The sequence below is a fragment of the Balaenoptera musculus genome, chromosome 8, assembly GCF_009873245.2.
Source record: "Balaenoptera musculus isolate JJ_BM4_2016_0621 chromosome 8, mBalMus1.pri.v3, whole genome shotgun sequence".
Classification (NCBI taxonomy): Eukaryota; Metazoa; Chordata; class Mammalia; order Artiodactyla; family Balaenopteridae; genus Balaenoptera; species Balaenoptera musculus.
The window spans coordinates 17,744,875-17,760,980 of NC_045792.1; the positions used below are offsets into that span (position 1 = coordinate 17,744,875).

Sequence of the window (16,106 nt, forward strand, 5' to 3'; positions counted from 1 at the left end):
TTTTCATCGCGGTGCACGGGTCTCTCACTATCGCGGCCTCTCTTGTTGCGGAGCACAGGCTCCAGACGCGCAGGCTCAGCAATTGTGGCTCACGGGCCCAGTTGCTCCGCAGCACGTGGGATCCTTCCAGACCAGGGCTCGAACCCGTGTCCCCTGCATTGGCAGGCAGATTCTCAACCACTGCGCCACCAGGGAAGCCCGGTTCTTTCTTAATTCAGCAAATTTTACTGAGTACCTACTCTGTACTAGATAATACGCACTTGAATCTGGCAACTGGGTCTTGATGAGGCTCAGACGGAGATTAAGTGGTTCAGCTTCCCACGGATGACTATTCATTCAAACTTCCAGATTCATTCACACTTTTTCTTGTCAGGTATTTATTGTACACTTACTGAAATTAACTACTAAAGTCTAAGAACATTAAAATTATCTCATCTAACCATACTGAGAATTTCATTTCTCCTCCCCACCTCTGCATGAACTGAGAACTGCAGCTGTGATCCAGGTGCCTCCTTAAGGTGCAGCTGGCAAGCCTGACACTCACCTTACCTGAAACAAGCAGAGGGTTCTGGATCTAAGCTCAAAGCATGCAGACTGCAATTTACACCGGTGATATGTCTTGGCACAGAGGAGAGGTACCCCCGTAATACACCGGTGGCTTCAGAACAAAGCCTTACCACCCAGCTCACTATAGTTCCTGTGTATGGAATTAAGCAAAGTCTTTTAACTAAAGGTATGAAAATATTTGCAAAATTGGGGAGGTCAGGGAAAGGAGTAACATTTATTCTTGGGTGCAGAAACTTCTAATGTCTATGTATAAACTGAGGATCTAGGGTAGGAGGTGCTTCTACGGGAGAGAAAATTTTGAGAGATGAGAAAACTTTAGAAGGGCTGTGTTTAAGCCATCTGTTTTTAAAAGACAACTTGAAATTCCAGGGCGAAGACAGCAATGAAGATGTAACCATAGAAAACGCTGATAAAGCCTAAAACATTTTTTAAAGAAAGAGAGAAATCTGAATTTTAAAACAAATCTTTTCAAGCTTGAGGGGTGCTAGAAAGGCTGGTAAGACAAGAAAGGGGAACCTATTAACAGATTAGTAAAAAGGAAGCTGGAAAAATCAAGTTACATTAAAAGGGCCCCAGAATAATGTGATTATCAGAGTCAGTATTTATTGGGATGCTTTGCGTCTGCTCTTCGTGTTTAAGGGAAGAGAATAGGAAAGCTGTTAGATGACACATAGCCTGGAAACTTCCCCTAAGCATGAGCAACCCTGCATCCATCAGGCCCTTAGCTGCTCAATTTCTTAGAGTCCATGGTGGGCTCCATTCTCAGAATAGCACTCTCTCTTGAAGGTACAAGCTAATAAAGGCAGCTGGGAGACAGCAAGAGCAGCGTGAAGACCAAGTTTCAATTCTGGGAGTAACTCACAGAGATTCTCCTGATTCTCCTGGAGAATCAGGAGGCATAAACTTTTCAAGTATTTCTGCATTTCTTTTCTGGTTTTGTGTGTTTGTGCCTGTTTTTGTATTGTCTCTTTTAGGATCCCAATCATGACAATGAGAATAGCAAATCATAAGTCACTGTTGGTATTGTTTATATTAGCCTCCTGGATCACTTTTACAGTCTTCCAAAATTCCACAAAGGTAGGAACTGCTTTCTTTATGTGTTTTACAAAAATACATTTTTACCTGACACTACATCTGTTCTAGGAAAGTCCAAACAAACAGATCTATAGGTTGTAGTACGGGAGTTTCAACAGCTTACACACCTTTAAGAGCCAAGGTACTTGATAATAATCATGCGATATGGGAGAGGATAATATTTTGTGTGTGTGTGTGTGTGTACACACATTCTTCTTTTGTCACTTATATCTGCATTGCAGCAGTCTTCTCCCAATGCTTAGCTTGTCTTTACACCTTCTCTAAGGAACGTCTGAACAACAGAATATTTTCATGTTTATGTAGTAAAATTTATGTTAATACTGTTACTGTTAATACTGTTAATACTTTTTACTGTTAATACTTCTTGAGTACTAATAAACCTTTCCTTATGCCAACATCAAATTATTTACCTAAATATTCTACTGAAAGTTTTAAAGGTTGCTTTAGACATTTAGCCCTGTAATGTACTTGGATTTTTTTTTTTTTTTTGCTGATTTTTCTTTTATTTCCATATGGATAACCACTTTTTTAGCCCTTTTTATTTTGTAATCCTTCCTTTCCAAGCTGATTTATCATGTCATTTTTGTTGTATATCAAAATCTCTAATAAATACAAAATCCCTCTGTGGGCTCTTCGTTCTACTCCATTGATCAATTTGTCTTCCCTGTATCAATACCACATGGCTATAATTAACAGAGCTTCATAATTAGTTTTGAAAACTTTTTTAGTTTTCGGCCAGTCTTGGCTCTTCACTCTCTCTTATATATTTTAGAATCAGACTGTCAAATTTAGTGAAAAATTCTACTTAAATTATAAGTGCATGACATTAGCCATATAGATCAAACTGAGAAAACTGATATGTTTATAATATTATTTTGCTGTTTATCAACATGTAATCTCTCTCCATCTATACAGGTCTTCTTCAAGATCTTTCACTAAATTTTATAATTTTTGCATTCAGGTCTTATACATCTTTTGTTAGATTGATACCATGGTACTTCATAATTTTTTTGTTGCTATTGTGAATAGTGTCATTTTAAATACATTTTCTAATTGCTCACTGCTGGCGTAAAGGAATCCAACTGACTTTTGCATAAGGAACAGTAGGATTTTACTTTCCAAGATCTTGAAAGACTCATTAGTTCACAGATCCAATATTGTCTAGATCTCTCTGAGGACAGAAAGTATACTTGTTCTAAAATTTTGATTTGATTTTTCTATTAATTCTGTTCCCTTGGGTGTCTCCTCTTTGTTGAACTTCATACCTCTCTCTCATGAGTTACTTTTTTTTTTTTTGGCCACACCACGTGCTTGCGGGATTTTAGTTCCCCAACCAGGGATCCAACCCGTGCCCCCTGCAGTGGAAGCATGGCGTATTAACCACTGGACCACCAGGGAAGTCCCTCTCATGAGTTACCTTTCATGAACATTTTTTGCTAATTCTTGGTTGTGTACATTCTTACACCTGAGATTCTGTGGTGGCCAGTCTGGAGTGCTGTTACCTGTTTGCTCCAGCATGTTTGTGGCAGAGATGCAAAAAGTGCTGCAGGGCAATAAATGCTCCCCATTTTTCTAAAGTGTTGCCAGGCACACTGGGTCCTACCCACCTCTCCAGCTTAAATATCTGTAGTTTTTACTCTCACCAGAGTACGGAAGTCCCTGTTTCTAGCTGCCTGGCCCCGGCACGGGTGGGAAATAAGGCGTCAACCTGCTTGGTTTGTCCTCCTGTGAGCCTCCCCTTCACCCCCTGTTACTCCATTTATCACCCTCCTCCATGTTGGTAATGTCCCTGCAGGGACTTCCTTCTTTTGCCAAAGCCTCATCGACATGCATTGGAGCCGTGGTTTCCTTCTTTGATCTAATCTCATCTGCATTTCATTCTTCAGGAGACTGCTTATAAGTTCTGGTCCATATAAGGTATCTCTTCCTATTTCCCAGAATAATTAGAAATTTTTAAGTTCTTTTCTGCCGTTTATACAATTTTATGGTGGGAAATCGAGGCTATAACATGTGCTTACTCCTCCACCTTGAATCAGAATTTTCCTGTTATTTTTCTACTAAAAAAAAATTGTGCAGAGAATATTATTCTACCATACTGAAAATCACTTATGATTTTCACGTGAAGTTGTAGCAGTTTAAAAACATCTGATAATGTACTGTATGGTTAAAAGATGTTACTATGATAATGTTCAGATCCTCTAGGTACTTACTCTTTTTTTTTTTAACATCTTTATTGGAGTATAATTGCTTCACGATGTTGTGTTAGTTTCTGCTGTATAACACAGTGAATCAGCTATATGTATACATATATCCCCATATCCCTTCCTTCTTTCGCCTCCCTCCCACCCTCTCTATCTCACCCCACTGATCTCCCAGTGCTATGCAGCTGCTTCCCACTAGCTATTTTACATTTGGTACTACTCATTTTTTAATTTAGTTCCTGCAGCAACTACTGAGAGAGATTTTTTAATTTCTGATTGTGGATTTTTCTATTTCTCCCTTTAGTTCTGTCCGTTTTTGTTTCACATATAAATACATGGATATGTAGGCACGTACACATTTAAGGTTGCTAAGTTTTCAGACCAATTGACCCTGTTATCACTAAGAAATGTCCATCTTTATGTCTGGTGATACTCTTTGTCTTAAAATCTACTTTAACATTAATGGTAGCTTTTTTATGCTTACATGGTATATTGTTTTCCATCCATTCACTTTCAACCTATAGGTATCTTTATACTTAAACTACATTCCTTGTAGATAGCAAATAGTTGGGTCTTGCTGTTTTATCTCTGCCTTTTAAAAAAAATTTAACACTTCATTTATTAGATATCATTCTAGTAAAACTTTTTTTCTAGAATGTATTACTAATCACATAGGTGAAAATATAACAGCTTCACCTTTTTATAAATGAATTATCTCAAATATTGAAACATTGATCACAAATTCATTTAATAAAAATTCTTCCAAAATTTGGTAAAACCATAAATTTTAATGCCAAACTATAACTTTTAATATCAAAATATTTTAAATATTTCAAAATATTAAAATATACATAAATGAATGCATTGACTATAGAACATTATTTTATTTATACATACTGTCTTTTAAAAATCTTCACACCCTAACTATTCCAAAACAGTAGTTTTTTTCTTTTGAGTTTGATTACACTACTTTAATCCCAGGAAGAGTATTATCTCTGCCTTTTAATGAAGTGTTTAGTCTACTTACTTTTAATGGAATTATTAATATGGGTGGATTTAGGTCCACCATTTTGCTATTTGTTTTCTGTTCACCCATTCTGGTTTTTATTCCTCTGTTCCCCATTTCCTGCCTTATTTTGGGTTGATTTTTCTTTAGTATTTCCTTTAGTTTCTCTATTATTTTTATAGCTCTAAGTTGTCTTTCTAAAGTGGTTTCTCTAGAGATTACAATACACATTCTTAACTTTTAGAGTTAATATTGTGCTACTTCATGTAATCTGTAATAACCTTTCAACCATTTATTTCCATTTATTCCCCCCCATTCTTTATGCTATAGTTGTCATATTATTACAAAATTGTAGTTCTTAAATAATTATATGCACTTTAAAGAAACTAGGAGATAAACACACAGTATTTTATATTAATACATATATTTATCATTTCTGGTGCTTTTCATTCCTTCCTGAAGATCTATGTGTCTTTTTGGTGTAATTTCACTTCAGCTTGAAGAACTTTAGTTAGCAGTTGTTTTTTTTTCTTTTTGATCCTGCCACTGGCATGTGGGATCTTAGTTCCCCTACCAGGGATCGAACCTGTGCCCCCTGCAGTGGAAGTGTGGAGTCTTAGCCACTAGACTGCTGAGGAAGTCCCAGCACTTTTTAAAATGCAAGTCCAGTGTTGTCCCTTCTTCCAGGTTTCAACTCTCCTCCAGTGTCTGTCTGCTTGTGGTCACTCTCCAGTGCTTTTAAAAGAGAAGATTTGGGGGTAGGGGTGTAGAGTTTATCACTGTTCTCTACAGGAGAATTAGTCCAATTTGGAGATATTACTATGATTCACTGAGTTCTCAGAAATAGAGTTATTGGTAAATGCAGTGAACATTGTTAAAGGTCTTAGTACATGCTATAGAACTGTTTTCCAGAAATGTGGTGCCATTCACACCTAAACCAACAGTGAAAGAGAATTTTAGTCTTATTGCATGTTTGCAACACTGGGTAGCTCATTTTTAGAGATACTTGCCTGGGATTAAAACCTGACTCTGTTGCTGACTAGCTATACAAGCTTGGCTAAGTCCCTTAACTTCGCTGTGAACCAGTTTCATCATCTGAAAATTGGGTCATAAAAATAAATACCCCATATATTATTGTGAAGATTAATGGGCTAACATATGAAAAACATTGAGCATTGTACCTGGCACATACTAAATGTTTGCTATTACTGTCTATTATTTGATAAATTAAAATGTTTTTATTTTTTAAAATCTTCACATGTCAAATAATAAAACAGTAACAATGTTAATCATAGTAACTTAGTCCAGTACAAGCTACTCTGCCTTTAGTGAAAATTTGGAGATATTACTATGAAAGATTTATACCAAAAAGTGTTCTTTACAGAATCATAAGTAATAGAGAAAAGCTGAATGCAATAAATATCTAAAAAGATAGGAATAGGTGAAATATTCCATAGGCTGGAATATTATGTGGGCCTTTGACATAAGGTGGAAAGTTCTTAATTACACTTTTTTTTTAAATCAAAATTCATTGGTAAATATTCAGTTTGTTCACAATCATGTGAAATTGTTATACAGAGTATGAGATAAAATCACCCAAATGGTAACAGTAGTTATCAATGGTTGGTGTGATTGTGACTGACTTTTATTTCCTATAGTGTTGTGGCATTCTCTCGTTTTTAATAATAAATCAGCGTTATTTTATGATTAGAAAATAAATATTTTATAAGCCTATGCTTCTTATGTTCTGTTAGCTAAAGCAATCTGAAAATTACTAACAGATATCACAGACTCTTTAATCAAAGTGTAAAAAGTGAAATAGAAAAAAATAGATAATTGTATATTACATAAAATTTCCATGCTTCTTAAACATTTTCTTAAGGATTTATTTAAATGACTGAATTCTAGTTTTAAGATAAAAAATAATAGAACAATAAACATTTGTTCTCTGCTATGCAGTTAAAAAGCATTTTCTCATTTGGTCTCCACAACTGCCCAGTGAAAGTACATTTTATGATCACCACTTTAAGGAAGAAGATCCCAGGGTGGAGTGGCTCATTCAAAATAGATTAGCCAGTGATGGGAATTCCCTGGCAGTCCAGTGCTTAGGACTCTGCACTTTTACTCCCAAGGACCCTGGAGTTCAATCCCTGGTCAGGGAACTAAAATCCTGCAAGCCATGTGGCACAGCCAAAAAAAAAAAAAAAAAAACAGAGATAGTGAAATCTCAATATATTTTTAATTTTTGTACCTCCCATCATTTTATAAAACAGAAGTTGGCTAACCTACCAAAATTATTACATTAAATAGGCACATTTTCTTTGTTCTTTATTGTATTCCTTGTCATTTCAGTTATGGACTGTACTCAAGTTGCCCATCTCCCTCCATCACTGGAATTTCATCATGAAATCATGTCCTGAAGCACCACTGCATCCAGCGGTTTCACCAACAGAGACTGAGCTGAGAATAAAGGGGATCATGGAGAAACTAGAACAGCTGAGCTCCACCACCAGCACACACAGCAAAGCCACCCTCCTCAGCCCTCAAGACACATACTGCAGGGGGGATCAGCTAGACGTCCTGCTGGAGGTGAGGGACCACTTGGGACGCAGGAAGGAATATGGTGGGGATTTCCTGAGGCCAGGATGTCCTCCCCAGCCCTGAAGGCAGGCGCTTCGGGAAAGCTGACAGACTTCAACAATGGCACCTACCTTGTCAGCTTCACCCTGTTCTGGGGGGGCCGGGTGTCTCTGTCTCTCCTGCTCATCCTCCCCAGTGAAGGGGTGTCGGCTCTCTGGAGGGCAAGGAACCAAGGCTATGACAGGGTGATCTTCACAGGCCAGTTTGCCAGGGGCACCTCCCATGTCAATACTGATTGCACCCTGGTTTTAAATTCAAGTGCTGAGCTGTGTGAGAACCTGGATAGTCAAGACCAAGAAGCCTTCTACTGCGTGAAGCCTCCACATATACCCTGTGCTGCACTCACCCACATGCATTCCAAAAACAAGGAAGTGTCTTATCTTAGCAAACAAGAAAGAAGCCTCTTTGAAAGGTAAATAATTATTTCTGGAGACTACCTGGACAAATATAGTAATGATTTGGCCTATCTGTTGATCTAAAGGAAACTGCTATGAGTACATCAACCTTGGGACTCTGTGAAGAGCCATTTTAGCAAAGGTCTGTGAATTCATTTGGGGACAGTGCCCACTCTCCAGTAGTCCCTAAAGGTTTTGGATATTTAACCCTTATCATTGAAACAAAAAATATAAATAAAATAAAAATGAAAAGAGGAGGAAAAATATACATGTGTGAATATGCATGGGCTCTAATATATTCTTTCTGCTGCTCAAAAAATTACCTTGTACACTTTCTGGGGATCTGTACTCCCTGGACTAATAGGCCAAGAAATGGAAATTTAATAAATGGTTTGGAACTGTGGGCAAAGTAGTCAGTTATTATCACAAGAAATAACTGAAGTAATGGGTAATGTGGCTTCTTGTGTTTCCTGATCTTGGGGCCACCTGCAGATTAATTTCTATATTTGTCTCGTTAAGGTCAAATGTGGGTATAGAGATGATGGAAAAGTTTGACGCCATTACTGTCTCCAAATGCAACAGTAAGTTCTCCCTGTGTCTGACGGGTGGTACTTAGTACTAGTCCCATTTACAGCATTTCTTCTTTTTGCAGACTTATTCACTATTACCAGTCCTATTGTTACTCTGCTCATCAGGCTGGTCTATGGTAGGCCAAGATGCCAGTTACCTAAGTGAATAAATGACTGGAATCATAAGCCTGTTTTATAACTCTCATTATGCAGTGGTTAAGAATCCACCTGCCAATGCAGGAGACACGAGTTTGAGCCCTGGTCCAGGAAGATCCCACATGCCGCGGAGCAAGTAAGCCCGTGCGCCACAACTACTGAGCCTGCACTCTAGAGCCCACGAGCCACAACTACTGAGCCCACATGCCACAACTACCGAAGCCCGTGTGCCTAGAGCCCGTGCTCTGCAACAAGAGAAGCCACCGCAATGAGAGGCCCGTGCACTGCAACAAAGAGTAGCCCCCGCTCACCACAACTAGAGAAAGCCTGTGTGCAGTAACAAAGACCCACCACAGCCAAAAATAATAAAAATAATAAAAATAAATAAATAAATATAACTCTCATCATCAATCTTATCATTATCTATCAGGCAACAGATTACCTGCCCATCAGACACAACAACCTTCAAATGTCAAAACTCTCTCCCAGTTTGCACCTAGGTCTTATTCCCAAACCACCACCGTCAGCACTTCCCACATTGCTACAAGCACAAGAATCACCATCTAGAGGTTTCTAACCTGCCCTCTATAAGTCAATTCATTACAATTTTCCCCTCTTTGTCTTTGCCACCTTTCAAACATTTTAACAAATAAAATAGCGCTTCCACACTTGTATTTATTAATTGCTCTTCAATTCCTTTGGCTCAAAACATCCTAGGAAATCACTATCTAAAATGATTTAAGGCAAGAACTTTTGTGTCCCTTTAAGTTCGACATTAACAGCTTGCTAATTGCTACTGAACTCATTTACACTGAAGTGTATATACGTACCTACAGGTAGAAATGGCATTTTTCACCCAGGATACACAAGGATACTCATACCGGTTATTAAAATATTAAACCACTTCCTTTGGTTGGTGAATAATCACTGCCCCAAGACCACCAAGGCTAGATACATCAGTCCATCAGATTCCCAGACTCTTCACAAACCAGTGACTAATGGGTTAATACCTGGCCTGTTCTGGACCTCCAGGACTCTGCTCCAGCCTACAGCCATATCCATGTGGACTGTCCAGGTCCCAAACCAAATTAGTTGTTAATGTTTTTGATATCTCCATGCACTTAACTCAAAGTATTTACAGTTTGATTGTGGCATTAAGACACTATGACAGTCCTCTGCTGCCGCTAAGGTGCTCAATCCTTCCGAGGAAGCTAAGGCCGCGTTGGGGAGAGGCCCTCACTTCATCTGGCGACTAGCACCGCACCCGGCAGCCCCCATGTAGCACTCGCCCGCACCATCGCCTCCGTCTCGGAGCTCACCTGCATCTACTTGGCCCTCATCCTGCACGACGCTGAGGTGACGGTCACGGAGGATGAGATCAATGCCCTCATTAAAGCAGCCGGTGTAAATGTTGAACCTTTCTGGCCAGGCTTGTTTGCAAAGGCTTTGGCAAATGTCAACATCAGGAGCCTCATCTGCAACGTGGGGACTGGTGGACCTGCCCCAGCAGCTGATGCTGCCCCACCAGGAGGTCCCGCCCGCCCCACCACTGCTGCCCCAGCTGGAGAGAAGAAAGTGGAAGCAAAGAAAGAAGAATCTGAAGAGTCTGATGATGACATGGGCTTTGGTCTCTTTGACTAAACCTCTTTAGTAACACGTTCAATAAAAAGCTGAGCTCTTTAAAAACAAAAACAAAAACAAAAAAAACACTAGGACAGTGTGTGATAAACTTGGGGGTAAAGTGGGATAAAATGACATGATAATTGAGTTTTCATGACTAAGCAAGAATTGATGTCTTTCCTTTCATGAGAAGGCAAACAAATACTTAAATTTTACCTAGAAGGCCTTTTTTCTGGGAGAAAACATGTTCTCTATAATGAACATTAATGGGTATCATTTAGAAAATTCGTATCAGAGAAAATTTTTTCTGAAAAATAAGTATTCCATTAAGATAATGATGCTTCAATAAGGCTTCTTCTCCACCCTCACACCCTATTAAAAGGATACTTAGAAAAGACAGTTGATTCTTAACAAATACTGATGGGTAAAGTGATATTTTAGAAGATCCTATCCTGTTGATTCTTTAGCAGAAAAGACAGCTCCAATGAAAAAGAAATGCAAGTTTGGAATGGCATCCACAATCCCCCGTGGACACGTCTGGAAAGACACATGGAATCCTGTCTCCTGTAGTTTGGCTCCAATCGAAATGAAAGAATGCCTGAGAGGAAAATTCATACATCTAATGGGAGATTCCACGATCCGCCAGTGGATGGAATACTTCAAAAGCAGTATCAACAGTATGCCTGTCTAAGCTATTACTCATATCCCTTTCAGAAATATCTTTTTCATTTCAAGGGGAGAAATGAATATGGGCAATGCCTCTTCTTTTTCATATTTGTTAATCACAACACACCAACACTTTTCACAAGACATCATTGTCTTTTCTTTAAAAGAACACATTTATTGACTAGAAGGGAGCCAGTGTAGAAAAAGGTTTACTCCATGCCTATCCCTGCAAAATCCACACTTCAATATTTACCCAGCATGCTCAGAAAATCACGGACAGAGCAGACGATAATAAGATATTATATTGTCCACCTTCTACAGATGGCATGATGATTAAGGGTGTGGATTCTAAATCCAGATGTTTTGGGATCAAAATATGACCTCTACATGTCCTAGCTGGATGGGCTTGGGCAAGTTACATAACTACATAGTGATTTTGTCCTTAGTTTCCTCATCTGTAAAACGGAGACAAAAATAGTACCCACCTGGTAAAATGAGGTAATATACACAATGCATTTAGAATACTGTTTGCTACATACTAAGTTCTCTTTGGTGTAAGCTGTCATCACTATTATTATTTCATGGAAGGACAGATGCTAGGAGTAAGGTAATGGCTTCACATCAGGTAGGCACAGTGGTTCAAAGTAGAGCTTTGGAGCCTAACAGCCCTAGATTGTGCCACTTAGAAGCCATGACCTTGGGCATAGTATTTATTTTCCTCATCAATGAACTAAAAATAACAACAGCATCTGGCGGTGGTTATAAAGAGTAAATGAGGTAATGGTTATAAAATATTTAACACATTGCAAGACACATGAGCACTCAGAAAGTGCCCAGTAAACAACAGCTATTGCAATTATTATCATTAGTTCATATCAGAGTTGGGGCTAGAATCCATTTGCTAGAATCCTAGTCTAGTTGCTCCTTTTACTAAACCAAGAATGCATCAATAATAATTCAGAATCCACTAGTAGATCTTAGCACTCTTACCTGGAAAACTGTCACTGCCTGTCCTGGACCCTGGCTTTTACCACTGGGGACAGTGCAGCTGGTGTGGCCCCCTGCTGGTCTTCCTGACAGGATGCCACTCTTGTGATCTCCAGCTTAGGGTGTAAGCTGATTCTCCCAGTAAAAAGGGAAAATCAATAGGGCCTTGGATCCCCTCCAACAGAAGGGGAGAGTTTTAAATTGTGACCTCTGGTAAATGACTAAACTCCGCCAGACCTCAGTTTCCTCATCTGTAAAATTAAGGGTCTGGTGATAACCTCTAGCATCACATCCTATAACTGTGGGTCTCTTAGTTTATAGAAAGTACTAAATTATTGAGTTACCTACCCTCTTGGCTGACCTTTCAAGTTGTGGTAGCAAAATATCTATTGCACATATTGTTAAAAGTTAAATTGTATGGCTATAGTGTGCTTTGGAAAAGGAAATTGAAATATGTTAGAAACGGAATGAAGAAAAAATTCTGCCCTTTTCCTCCACCCAACCCTCCAGCATCACTATTTTCAAACCATACTGGTTAAGACTTTAAGTGCAGCCCTTTACTTCTAAGATGATACATGTTACAAAGCATTAATAATCCTTTACTACACATTTTCCTCAGAAGTTCTAGCTACAAAGCAGCTGGCCTTGATAGTTTGACAAGGGTCTAATTAATACGATGAAAAATGTAGGGACTTCATTTTCTTCTATCCATACTATACTTTTCAAAAGTTTTAAGATTGGGTAGACTACTTTCACAAGAATTGGGAGAAACTTCAAGTTTAGGTACAGATTCTGTCACTTACTAGTTGTGTAATCTTGAACAGGTCATTTCATCTCTTGGTTTTCTTTTCTATAATATGGCAATCAAATATATATATGCATATATATTGAGCTTTGAAGTAAATGAATATATCAGTCTTAATAAATGCTTTGTAAAGTCATTCACAAATGAATAGTAATATTATTATTATAGATGATGTATTCAGTACCATTTCATGCATATGTAAAAGAAACACAGAAGTATAAAATATAATTCCAGTCTTAAGGGAACTTACAGAGGACTTGGGGAAATAGGGCTACTTGTTTTTTGAAATATAAAGACATCAATTGGTATCTTTCTCTATCTTCAAATGAACTTAGTCTCTAGTTAGCAAAATGTACAAAACTAATACCCACAAAAGTGACTCCAGCATCCTCCAGTGAGGTGATCTCATTGCTCTCCCTCACCAGTCGATTTGGTTCTACATGGTTCTACAGAGGGGCAGATATAATTTCTTATTTGTATTAACACTTTTGGTTGCTCAATAATTTTCAAACTATTCTCTCATTTAAACCTATAATAAATTAGTCAGGATTAACTTATTTAATCATAAACACCAAATCTTTTCTTCTATGTTTATGACCTTTGGAACTTTTTTTCCTTTCATTTTGGGATTGACTATTTGTCATCAGCCCTGAAGTCAGTGGATCTGCATGAATTTGGAAAATTTCAAAACCAATTTGCTGTGGACTTGGACAAGAATATCAACATCCAGTGGCGAAAGCATGGTTACCCTTTGATTGGATCACTGACCTATTCAGTCAAAGAGATTGAGTACATCGCTCAGGTTATTGACAGAACTGGAGGAGAAAAAAATGCTATCATTGTTATTTCTCTGGACCAGCACTTCAGACCCTTTCCCACTGATGTGTTTAGCCGAAGGGCCCTCAGTGTCCATGACGCAGTTCAGCACCTTCTTCTGAGAAGCACAGACACTATGGTCATCATCAAGGCAGAAAACAGCAGGGAGATGCACAATGATGTGGAGAGATTTAGTGACTTTCACGGTTACATCCAATATCTTGCCATAAAGGACATTTTTCAGGATCTCAATGTGGGCATTATTGATGCCTGGGATATAACAATTGCATATGGCACAGATAACATCCACCCGCCCCAATCTGTAGTCAGAAATCAGATTAATACATTGTTAAACTTTATTTGCTAGATAAAACATATCGCTTTAATTTATTCACTTAATTAAAGACATCTATTAAGTGTTTGCTATCATGCCAGATGCTGTTGGCTCTGAACTCTCAATTAGCAAGAGAAAATCTGCGCTATGGCTGATTTATTAACCAGCAACTCAACCAAATCAGTTATTTCTAATTTGGGCTTCCACTTACAAATAAACACAAAAATACTTATGAAAAGGAGCTACCCTTCTTGATCAGAGTCATGCCACTTTTCACAAGCAGGAAGTCAAGACACCTAATGGTTAAAAGTTCTCTGTGATGCATGGAAATTCAGAGCAATGAAGTCATTATAAAATAAATATTTGGAGAAAGTAGTCCCATTTCCTTATTTATGAGACAAGCTCGAGATGATTTCCAAGTGGGAAGAGAAGTCTTTTGAGGCAATGCTCCACGTACACAGTCCTGAAGGAGCCGCAGAATTTGAAGCAAGACCCTCTGGATACTGAAAGCCTCTGACATTTCTCTCCCTAGAGGGGCTCCCACGGCTAGGAGCTAATCTATTCTATAGAACTTATCCTTCAGGAATACCAGATAAAACAGTTGAAAGCACAGTGCTCTAGGATTCAGAGAGCTGGGCTTCAGTCCTTTTGTTGACAGTAATTACATAACTTTGGATAAGTCACTTCAGCTCTCTGGGCCTCAGTTTCTGAAACGAAGGAGTTAGTCTGAGATTTGTGATTTTCAAACCTTGCTCTGAGCAGCTCTGGGTGGTGCTGCAGGTACTGGCTGGAGGGACGGGAGTTAGGAGAAGTGCTTGGTGCTCAGGGTACCAGTTCTTCCACACCACTTCAGCCAGAATATCAGCCATTTTTACCCATGTTTATTGGGCTTCTGGGTAGGCTTTTGATTTGAAAAAAAGGTTCTACCGCTTAAAATGTTTGAAAACCATAATGTAGATGATCAACAACGTTGGTTTCTATAATCTACACATATGGGTTACTATTTTAATCACGCTCACTTGCATTGTAATAGGCCTTCCCAAAATTTGACCAAAAAAGAATGATATGAGAATTTCAGTTGAATAGGGTGATATAACTATTATAAAGTATTTTGGTATAATATTCTTCCTTAATTTTTCCCTCTAAACCATGCCCCAGGTATCACTGGGCCCCTGACCTACTCTTGCTCCATCTAGGAAAAGACAATGATAATAGGAATATCTTAAATCCATTTATCCAGTTTCCTCCAGGAAAGGGATAATAATTTTTCTACTTATTTGCCCATGAACCACAATTCAGTGGTTCAGTGCCCAGTAAACAGATGGTCAAAAATATTAAGTCCCTTATCATGTGTCAGGAACTATTCGAGTCTTTAGGGATACAGTGGTCCAAAAGGCACATGAATTATTTGCCATCGAAGAATTTATATTGTAATAAAGGAAAAAGAGAAACAAAAAAGATATAAAATAATCCCACACTACTAAAGTAGTATGAACAAAGTATATAATAGGGTAACGTGATGCAGAGTGACAGCATGGTGGTGATGGAGGTGACTAGTTAGAGCAGTTCAAAAAGGCATCTCAGAGGAGAAGGCATTACAAGGGAGATCAAAATAATGGAAAGAAGGCATCCATGAGACAAAGTGAAGACAGCGATCCTTAAGAAAGAATGGCAAGTGCCAAACCCCTGAGACATGATGGAGCTTGGTTTATTTAAAGAACAGGAGACCATTATGCCTGGAGTATTGTCAGTGTCAGAAATATGGAGGAAGAAGAAGTTAGAGAGGAAGATAGGGGCCAGATAACATGTGGCCTTTGTAGTCTATGGCAAGGAGTTTGAATTCTATCCCAATTATAATGGGAAGGCAACTGAGGGAGGGAGAAAAGGAAAGAAAATAAGAGAGAGGGTAGGAAAGAGAGAAGGAGAGAAGGAAGAAAAGAAGGAGAAAAAGAAAGAGAAGGAAGACAATAAAGAAAGGGAGGGAGGGAGGGAAAGAATAGGGAGGAAGGGGAGAGGGAGGGAGAGAGAGAAAGGGAGAGAGAGAGAAAAGAAGGAAAGAAAGAAGGGAGGGAGGGAGAGAGGGACTGGTAACATAACTCAGGCATCATCACAGACTGCTATAGTTGCTAACGTCAGAATGAACAAGAGTTGTGAAACCATGGAACTTTGGAACAGCATCTGTTTTCTTTTATTAATAAAGTGACTTTCCATTACACTCTCCAATTGGGTAAGGTTGGCAAGGGTCACTG

The 16,106-nt window shown here is 38.7% G+C and overlaps 2 protein-coding genes across 2 annotated transcripts; both read left to right on the forward strand.

The window, feature by feature from the left end:
- Nucleotides 1-1,551: 1,551 nt before the first annotated feature.
- On the forward strand, nucleotides 1,552-13,890 carry LOC118899716 (NXPE family member 4-like). The gene is given in 6 exon segments (XM_036861607.1): nucleotides 1,552-1,644; nucleotides 7,222-7,507; nucleotides 7,510-7,921; nucleotides 8,424-8,485; nucleotides 10,720-10,926; nucleotides 13,355-13,890. Coding segments are annotated over 6 exon segments (1,596 nt in total).
- Nucleotides 9,745-10,310, forward strand: LOC118898961 (60S acidic ribosomal protein P1-like). Its single transcript, XM_036859849.1, has 3 exons — nucleotides 9,745-9,818; nucleotides 9,901-9,996; nucleotides 10,072-10,310. Exons 1-3 carry the CDS (start codon nucleotides 9,745-9,747, stop codon nucleotides 10,268-10,270), a joined length of 369 nt encoding a protein of 122 aa, XP_036715744.1. The 3' UTR covers nucleotides 10,271-10,310.
- Nucleotides 13,891-16,106: the final 2,216 nt, after the last annotated feature.

What these genes read in the sequence shown, in the direction of transcription:
- LOC118898961 (XM_036859849.1), top strand. Translation starts at nt 9,745, where the DNA reads ATGCACTTAACTCAAAGTATTTACAGTTTGATTGTGGCATTAAGACAC. An exon ending in AGTCCTCTGCTGCCGCTAAG is followed by an intron (nt 9,819 to 9,900) that starts GTGCTCAATCCT and finishes CGCACCCGGCAG; the next exon opens with CCCCCATGTAGCACTCGCCC. An exon ending in GACGCTGAGGTGACGGTCAC is followed by an intron (nt 9,997 to 10,071) that starts GGAGGATGAGAT and finishes CTTGTTTGCAAA; the next exon opens with GGCTTTGGCAAATGTCAACA.